Consider the following 9861-nt stretch of genomic DNA (forward strand, 5'->3'; position numbering starts at 1 on the left):
AGCCCCCCCAGCACCCGTCCCAGACTCCACACTGCAGCACTAAAGGCCCTCTCCTGGCTGTCAGTCCCCTTCTGCTGTCTTGACCTTCATCTTGCATTGTGTTAATTATTCTATCTTTCTATCCTTTAAATTTTCACCTGTGTGTGATTTTTAGAAGTCGACTTCTTACAGAATAGTGTTGATATTCTCTGTATGAAACGGATTATTTTCAATGTTTCTGGACCTCATTAATTTGTGGAAGAAAATCCCCTCTGCAGTGACAGGGACAAACAGAATTGACAGAAATGTGCTTCACTGTCCCACCTGGTGGCCACATCTAGACATTACCTTGAAGGAAAAGGAGGTTATTGTTCTCAATCTCTATTAACATGTCACATCACTTAATGTTGGTCCACGACTGCCTTTGAGAATTCATTACAAGATGTTAAAAGCATCTAAAGGAAGTGTACCCAACAAAGAGACATCTGCAAAGATTTGAAGAGAATTTGTTGGACGACAAACGTCTTGGAAATCTAAAAAAAAAAAAAGATATCCTGCCGACTTCTTTCAGTTGTTTCATCTTGGCTCGCTGAGATGTCAACAGAGGCACTTTTAGAGGGGGTGACACTTTTCAGGTGACAGTGATTTAGATGTCCTTTCAGAACTAATTAGACTATATCCCCAATTTTGGTGTCCTATTTCATCTTTTTTGACTTAATTATGCATTGACATATATATTTAGCAAGAATGTTCTGTATAGATCACAGAATTGAGAGTAACCGGTCCTTTTTCTCCTCAGCTTGCACTGCTGGACATCCATAGACGAGGTTACTGGCAGCATACGGTTAGAAAATACTTCCATTTTTGACTCCTTTTGACTTTGTTCAATTAGATAAAAGCAAAGAAGCTCCCGTTATGGGCAAACATATTTTATTGTGAAAGCACACAAGGGTTCAGGTCCAGCCAAATTAATTTCATATATTGCACACAAGTGTTCCAGCTATTGAAAATGTTTAGTGGATTCAAACCATTTCACTTTTTGCACACTTTGGTTGTAGATTTATTTTTCAGATGGATAAAAATGCAAAGAATAGATAGAAATGTCAAATTTTCTATTTATCATTCTGCAATACAACCATCAGATGGCTGAGTCCTGATTGTGTTTAATCATTCATAGAATGATTTATGTACAACTTTCTAAAAATGATCCCAAGATTGTATTTCATAGGGAAGCAAAAATACACTTTACATTTAGGAACACACGTTGAATCTTTTACAAAAATGGCAGACGAACTGGAGATGATAATTATGATACCCACCTAAAAGGTATCCAGGAATGAATTTAGAGAGTGTCATGTTTACTGGCTATATTGTGACACTGGAAAGGAGGCAATATGCCTTCAACCTATAAAGAAGTTAAACAATTTAAGGAATTCTGCTCAAACCACCAGACAGAACGATGGGGAAGTGATCAGGCCGTCTGCGACAGTTTAGTTGAGGATTAGTTGTCACATTGGGATATTCTACCCGAGTAACCAGGCGCTTACTCATACTTTAGCTGGGCGCTTGTTTTAATTCAGACATTTAAATATGCCCAATAATTCCTGTTTCTTATTCTTATGTTCACACTGCGAGTCCAAATCTGATTCAGATCAGAATGAGATTTTCCTGATTGACTGTCGTATAGTGTAAGTGATCCGATACGTCCTGTGTGTCCAGGTAGCAATCCTCTTTTCCAATTTTAGCCACATTGGTTGTTATAGTAATCACATTACGCCCGGAAGTAGTAGTTGACAAATTGATGTTATTTACCACAAGCAACGTGGAGCAATCGGATATCCACACAAATCGTTTTTAAATGACGCTCAAAACTGAATACTGGCTAAAGGAACAATGATTTTACACACAAAGGTAAATTTGACTCATTCCAGTTGTGTAACTTCCCCTGTGGCTTTGAGAGAGCTTTCTAAAGTCTTAAAAATAACCCTCATTAGGTCATCTGGTTATCAATGCCTCAGCTTGAGGATTACAAATTTTACACATGGAGACCGCTTCAATAACTGAAATAAGAAAACCATGAGCATTTATAGGGCAGGAAGGGTCTTATGAAAACACAATTTACTGCATTAAAGTGAAACGTAGAATCAAGCATTTTTTTTTTTAGCTGAATACATAATTCAGACTAAAGATCAAGATATCTCTGCTTCATAAACTCAGATTTTTTTTATTTTCGCCTCCCACTTGTTAGTCCCCCAAAAACTGTAGGAAGTTTCTGGAATAACTCCGTTAGAGGACATCTCACAAGAAGCACGAAACCTTTGATCTTCATATAATCTCTTATTTTATCTTTATGTTTAAAAAGCGATAGTGTTTCTTGTTAATAAAAAGAAATAGTGATCTCAGGATATTTAAGCATTGCGTAATGCCAGATGTACTGTTAAACCTGATGTAACACCCAGTGATAGGTGATAAAAATGCTCTAATCAGAAATTTTACATGATTTTTCGTGAGTGCAGGTGACACAAAAGCAGGCGTGGGATGTTTGTGTGCCACAGCGAGGAGGTTAGTATCAGTTTTCTCCCAATCATACTGCAGTATTATGAGCCATACTAAGGACATGTGTTAATGCAGACTGCTTGAGTAATTGTTTTAAGAGTGGACTTCTCTTTGCACAAACACCCACCCCGTGAGGAAGGCCCAGTGTTTCCTGCTGTGGAAGTGAGAGAAAGTTCTCCTACGGCATGCTGTCAGTCTCCTCAGCCTCCACCAGGCAGGACTGGTCATTGTCCAAGACTCGGAACGGAGGGTGGTACTCGAAAGCCGTGACGATGGTTGAGCCAAGATTGTGCTTCTGTTGCAGAAACCAAACAACTGCTGAGGCTCCCACGATAGCCACCACGCTGAGAATGACCAGGGCGGAGAGCAGCGCACTCGGTTCTGAAGAGGACAAGTAACAATGCAAGGAAGGTCAAAACTAAGGACACAAAATCACAGAGGAATAAGCACAGAAACAGAAAAAAGGCTTAAAGGTTCACTTACTTTGCTTGGCTTCCTCTGCTTCTGAGAAAAAATTTAAACACATTGTGAGGCAACAATTCCAGCATAATTTTCAGAAGTCATGAGCTCAAATTCTCGCCAGTCAGTATGATAAAATCTTCAAGGTAAATTCAGCAACTAATTCAGTTAAAAACACATTTTGGCTGCACGTACTGCAATAAAAAAAGAAATCTCACTCTGAGCTGCTTCACAGATCACCCCATTCTCCACATCATCCAGGCAGCTGACAATCTCCCACTTTCCCGTGTGGATGTGCAGAGCCACACATGTATCCATGGGCGCGAGATCTGATGTAGAAGAGCTGAACTCCCAGTTCGAGAATTTCACAGGGTCCTCGCCTAGCCATCTAATATCTTCACCTGAAAAGATCCACCAATCAGTACTCCAGCATAACGGGCAGCGAGAATACCAATCGCTAATACCGGTAATGTCAGCGAGGTAATGGTCGAATTAAAGTCCCTTTTGAGCTGTGTTACCACACAGAATAATGTTGATCAAAATGAGCAATGTGCATCTTTTCCCTCTTCAGTATTTATATGTAGTGAAAAGTGATTCAATGTGTCTGCTGGTTTAGCGTCCCTCGCTGTGGCTCCATGACCGCTTAACGATGCGTTTGTGTCGTCATACAAGCTTTCAAAAGGAGCTCGCATAAGCAGAACATTTGGGACAGCTTAACAGAGTGTTTCGTAGCGTCTCAACCAAATCCGTCAGAGAGGGTTCATCGCTGATCATGATAATTCAGATAGGACCGCGGTCACATTACAATGAACTCATAGGCTGGAAATAAGCAGGGCACGCCACACGGCAACCTCTGGAAAGCAAGAGCTGGGACGCAAAGTGGAATCGGACCTGACGGTTCCACCTCAAACACAAAATCAAAGTGCGTATAACTCTGGTAGACCCGAGAGAGTGAAAGGAGTAGAAATCAAACGTGTCTGACTGGAAAATAGAACAAAACCCAAAGCACAGACAAAGAAAATCCTAACTCTTAAAACTACTGGTTTCTAGGTGGTGAACGGGTTATGTTTTTTAGCCAAAACAAGAATTCCTCAAATTAATAATAGTTTTAATAAAAAATAAGAAATATTAATCAAATCAAATAAGAAGAAGAAAAATGTGGATTTTCAGGAGTCGATTCAGATTTTGAGACAGTATTTTTTTTTTTAAACAACAGATTTAGTATCCACCTCATTTCATCTAACAAAACTTGAATTAGCAAGTCACTTTTTGATTGTTTTTTAAAATCATGTTTGCATGTTTTCAAAGTCCTCCGGTCACTTGGTACTTACTGTTTGAGTCGTAATACATCCCCAGCCACACGTTGACGTCCTCTTTCCAAACCTCTGGGCTATATTGAAGAACAAAGTCATTCTCCTCAGCACTCTGGATGGTCAGAAGCTCTAGAAAAAGCAACACAATCACACACATGTTGAGAAGACAGCCCATTTGGCATTATGTATGACAAAATATTTAAAAAAAAATTAATCTCATGTACCAAAGTGTTGGCAGAGGGTTTTTGCTCTCTCAAAGCTGTAGGTTGTGTTTCTGTCTTCTTCTCCGTGGACAAAGTAGTAACATCTGTCTCCAAAGGGAACCCAAGTGTGTCCGTCTGCAGGGCAGTCTGAAAGAAAGAACCGGCACCTGACCTACAGTCCAGTTTATGGACAGTTACACATATGCTTCATCACATTTAATATCAAATAAGATAATGAATATTATATTAGAGTGCCAAGTCTCAGCTTTAATTAAATATAGCTGACACTAATATAGGTGAAGGACTGTGTGGGAGATACAGCCATTTTAACATATAGGGGCCAAAGTTTGTGGGGTCAAAAGTATGGTGTATTTTCCCTGGTGATGTTGTAGCAGAAAACAACAGCCGTCTTCAGCTCTGGCTTGTTGTGAGTCTCTCTGCATTCAGTCTGGTCTTCAGCGGGGAGGTTTCCTGCTCCGTCAGACGGAGATCTGGTGACTCATACATGTCCCATGTTTGACAGATGAGGTTTGTATGCTTTTGGTCATGAGCTGCTTCTCCACTTTCCTCTGTCCATCATTTAGAAAGAGGTTTCTTATTGTCTCAACTGCGCACTGAACTTTGTTCCTGAACAACAACCTGCCTCTTGGTCTCATGGTCTCTGAGCCCCCCCCCACCCCCCCCCCCCCCCCCCCAATCACCAAGGGGTTGCATCTCGTGTGAAGCCTCAGAGCTGATGGTCATGTAGTCTTCTCTTGATCACTGAGGAGGAGACATGTACACCCAGATGTCTACATCCAGCTGTGCAGTCCTTCATGTTTTTTACTTCAAAATGTAAATGATCGTCAGCTCATCCACAACTATGCACATCTGCTTCATTTCAATGTAAAAAACAACTTTGGACAGATTTGTGCTTTCCTTCAGCCTTATTATTATCCAATATTTCCACCTGCATGGTCACCTCTTTACTCCACCTCAATCTAAATGACGACTGTCAATCAGCTCTGTGCCACACGTGATCTCTTTTCTGCATGAACTAACATGAAAACAAATGGCTGTCCAACAAACTTTTACTGGCCAAGCGCCCAGGTATTTTTTAAAGCTTACAATTTGGGGAACTATGTGTTAAAAGAGCTATCAAACATCATGCTTTCAATATTGACATAACCCACTCAAATTAAAGCTGAGACATGGCACTTTAATGTTGAGTTCATCATTTGATTTCAAACTGAATGCGGTAAAGAACAAAAAAAATGGTCCAAAAACTGACCGTCTTGCCTGAATCTGTTTCTTTTAGCTGTCTGTGTCACCGTAAGCTGCTTCAGACGGAAATCGAATTATGACCGGCTTTGCAGCAGCAACCAACCAACGTTGGTAAGTTTCATCTTATGACCACTGTTCCTCTTTATCAGTGCACGCAGTTTGTTTGGACATTTTTAGGATTGTCGAGACTGTTGCCCTTGTAGATAATTTGAGTGCTGCACCTGCTATAAAGGATCAGATTACTTTACCTTTACAAAGTATACACTAAAATACAGTAGAAGTACACATTTGAGGTGTTTTGAGTATTTCTATTTCATACTACTTTACACTTCCACTCCACTACATTTCAGAGGGAAATGTCTATTTGACAGTTTTAGTTACTTTCAAGATGAATATCTGATGCAACAGATAGCAGATAAAAGCTTTTAAAATACAACACATTGTTCAAGGTTTAATCGGCGGTGTCCAACCTTTTTGGATTCTGACCTCGTACAAAAATCATTGTTTAGTCAGGTCACATTTCAGATGTGTACGAGTTGTTAACAGCTCTACCGAATACTAATGTTTCCCTCTAAACTTCTCACACAGTTTGAGTAAATGTTCAAATGAATGCTCCAATATTTCAGCAAAAAACAAAGATTAGAGGAAAAGTCAAAAAACTGAAAACAGATTTGAGTGTTGGAACTTTGTTTTTCCTTCCTTCCTCTTCCAGTAATCATCTGATGAACCCTCCCATCTATCTGCTGTCTCTGGATATAAAACTGTAAATAAAGTAGTTCAATTTAGCTCCACCTGTAACATGCTTACACAGCGATGCTGCAATATTATTAATCTAATGGTGTCATAACAACTAATAACTGGCTAATGTAAGAATACATCAGCCAGAAGGATCAAAACAACACTTTTACTTTAATAGTTAATCCATGTTTTGCTGCCAATACAATTTAAGTATTAGTCGTTTTTTTTTTTTTTTTTTTTTAAATTTTATTCAGGATTTAAAATGGAGTATTTCTCTATTGGTACTTAATTCAGTGGAGGACCTGAGAGGACCTTCCACCACTCCAACTAGAACTGTCTAGGACTATAAATGATAAGTAGGCTAATGAACCTCCGTTACAGTTAATGACTCAAGCATTGCAATACCAATATTACCAGTTATTGATCTATATAATGGGATTTTGTACGTTTCGTTGCAAATTGGCTTCGAAGCACTTTTGGGCAGAAATCAAGAAGAGCACCAATCAGGGAGAAACGCGGATTTTAAGCACGCAGGAAGGAAGGAAGCGCTTTAACTTTGTTTTGTGCACGAACACGATGTAAAAATGTTCGATCAGAAGTTTTTTGCCACATGCAGAACAGCTGGACCGAGATTTAGCTGCAGAAACGGTTAGTTCGGTAACTGTGACACGTTTACGGACTTTTCTTATCGAGTGAAAAGGGTTGAGGACGCAACAGGCCTCCGCGACGACGCACAGATCCAGATCGGTGCCTTCAACACGGACCGCGTTCACAACTTCAACAGCGCGGATTGAGGCTGAGCTGCTCACCTGCCGTCCGGCCCACCTGGAGGACAACACCTGAGAAGAAGGCGGAGAACACGCAGCAGAGCAGAGGTCGGCAACCACGGCTTCCCTTCCGCGACTCCATGACAGCAACACACCGAGTCCTGGAGCACCACCCGTTCTCCGACTGAAGCCGACTCCGGTGTCACTGAGCGAAATCCCACCCACACACACACACGCACGCACACGCACGCACACACACACACACACGCACGCACGCACACACGCGCGCACACACACACACACACGCACACGCACGCACGCACGCACACACACGCACGCACGCACACACACACACACACGCACAGCGCAGCTGCTCACTAACAGGCTGTAAATACAGCATCCATCCATCAATCTGGACTGATTTATCTTATTGACAGCCCGTTTTCTCTAATTAATGGCTCGTACTCACAATAAAAACAAGAACAAGTCACATTATGTGCGATTTTAATAAAAGTACAACTGTGCACCCAAACAATGAAGGCAAAACGAAAGCAACAGTTTGGAAAGGTTTCCTTTGTGGTTGAGTCGATGTGCTGTCATGTGGAAAGTAGGCTACCTGCGTTTACTTGCAGAGCTTTATTTAAGTACAACTTTGTGGTACTTCTATGAAGTATTTCCACCTGATGCCAGGATACTTCGTACTTCCACTTCACCACATTTATTTGACAGCTTTAGTCCATTTTAAGATGATTTGACACAATGGATAACAGCCTAACAAGAGATGAAATCAGTGGTTTCCAACCTTGTTGGTGTTCTGACATCTTGAATCAGTGTGTAGTCTGGTCACCTTTCAGATGTCGGAGTTTTTAACACCAACAAACAGTGATTTTCCTTTCTAAACTTCTCACATGGTTTCATTCCAATGAAAATTCAAAACATTCAATATCTCAAATCAAAGAATAGAAAAAAAGTCCAAAAATTAAAAACAGGAGTGATTAGTGTTTTTCAACCTTATGTTGTCTTTCCTGTTGCAGTGCTCATGTGTGACCTCTTACATTGATCTGTCCCGGGATAACAAGCAGTTCAAACTACCGCCACACTGCGCATGCACTGGTGCTCCAACATTGATCTATTGATCTAATGATGTAATGTATGATAATAAACAGGTCAAAGGCTCTGCCCTTTTGTTTCTATTGGTCTGTTGTGCTTCCTGTTTTATTTTGTAGGCACTTCCTGTTTTATTTTGTAGTCATTCATCTATTTCCGTGGCTTGTACTTTACTTCCTACCTTTAAATGATTTTCCCGCCAGTTTACACACCTGTCGCCGTGTCTGGTTCTCCGGCTGGTTCTCCGGCTGGTTCTCCGGCTGGTTCTCCGTCTGGTTCTCCGGCTGGTTCTCCGGCTGGTTCTCCGGCTGGTTCTCGTGTTGTGTAGTTTTGTGGTGAACCGTCTCTTCGTCCTGATGTGGTTTTGTTTCCTGGTTTTTGGAGCCTCGGCAGCTTCTCGTGTTTTCTGGAACTGAACCAGCTTTGTAAGTAAAACTCTCCTTTTGTTTGGACTTCCGGTGTCCTGCCTACATGTTCCTCTTTAACCCTGCACCTACATGTTGCTGCTAACTCTAATGTCGCCTACTTTTGCTGGTTTTACATGCAGGCTTTGTGCTCGTGATGGAGTCTGTTCATGTGGACCCGAAGCCTCCACCCTGGTCCACTTAAACTGTCCTCTAGGATCCAGCTTTGCGCCCAGGAGCCTGCAGGTGGCGCTGTGGGCACAGTGTACCGCACACAGCTGTTTGTGCAGTAGGAGAATAGACAATAAACATGCTTCACTTTTCTCTGGACGCTGACATTGTAGTATTTTTACACAGCTAATCTTCCTAATCCTGTGGTGAAATGTTTTATGAAGTTGTTTATTAAGATATAGACTACCTTACATTTGATTTGTGGCTTTATTTTGAAATGCACAACAATTGACTGTCCTTACATACCAGAAAGGAAATTGTTTCAAACATTTTTCTGAAAACATTATTATTATTTAGTCCCTAATCAGATTTGCTCTCTTAACTTCTACTGATAGAAAGAAACTAAGTACGTTTTCTACTTTAATGGATTATTTATTGACATTTTCAGCTTCTCTTTCTAATATTCTAAATGAACATTTTCCCTTTTAAAAAACAAAACACACAACAGTTATTACGATTACTATTAACTCAAAGTGAGCAATGTAAGATTTGCAAGTTGATAGCTTTGCATTGTGTCCATCGCCTGCATGTACTTTTGTCATCATTTACATTTAATTCAACATCAGTGTAGTTTATAATGACTTCTTATGAAGTCTGTGTAAAGGAAAAAGGTGTCCTCTTGTGAGAGAGTATTTGTAGGATGCCTCCAACCCGAGCTGGTGAGAGAAGGGAGGGAAAAGAAGTTGTTCAGAAAGAAAAAGGGTTTCAGCTGCGTTGCTTGTAGGATCTTGTGGCACAAACACAGACAGCTGGAGCGCCAGTTTTGCTCCTCGTCTGGATCCGGAGGCTTCCCGTAGGGTGGCACAACACTCTGCAGGATACTGTGGGGGCCCATCTGCTG

The 9861-nt window shown here is 41.0% G+C and overlaps 1 protein-coding gene across 2 annotated transcripts; it reads right to left on the reverse strand.

Moving 5' to 3' along the window:
* Window positions 1–892: 892 nt before the first annotated feature.
* cd302 (CD302 molecule) lies at window positions 893–8630 on the reverse strand. Of its 2 annotated transcripts, XM_069153724.1 has the most exons (7): window positions 8567–8630; window positions 7321–7483; window positions 4532–4657; window positions 4326–4436; window positions 3213–3395; window positions 3019–3036; window positions 893–2916 (listed from the first exon to the last, which is right to left on the reverse strand). In XM_069153724.1, the coding sequence occupies exons 2-7, from the start codon at window positions 7418–7420 to the stop codon at window positions 2714–2716; spliced, it is 741 nt and encodes a 246-aa protein (XP_069009825.1). In that variant the 5' UTR covers window positions 7421–7483; window positions 8567–8630; the 3' UTR covers window positions 893–2713. The 2 variants fall into 2 exon arrangements, with proteins under 2 accessions (XP_069009825.1, XP_069009824.1); XM_069153723.1 differs by lacking the exon at window positions 8567–8630 and having other exon boundaries at window positions 3019–3039; window positions 7321–7485.
* Between the last annotated feature and the right edge of the window lie 1231 nt (window positions 8631–9861).

Source organism: Embiotoca jacksoni, unplaced genomic scaffold, assembly GCF_022577435.1.
Source record: "Embiotoca jacksoni isolate LCO1_2020_lvr unplaced genomic scaffold, fEmbJac1.0.p SCAF_2, whole genome shotgun sequence".
NCBI classification, from domain to species: domain Eukaryota; kingdom Metazoa; phylum Chordata; class Actinopteri; family Embiotocidae; genus Embiotoca; species Embiotoca jacksoni.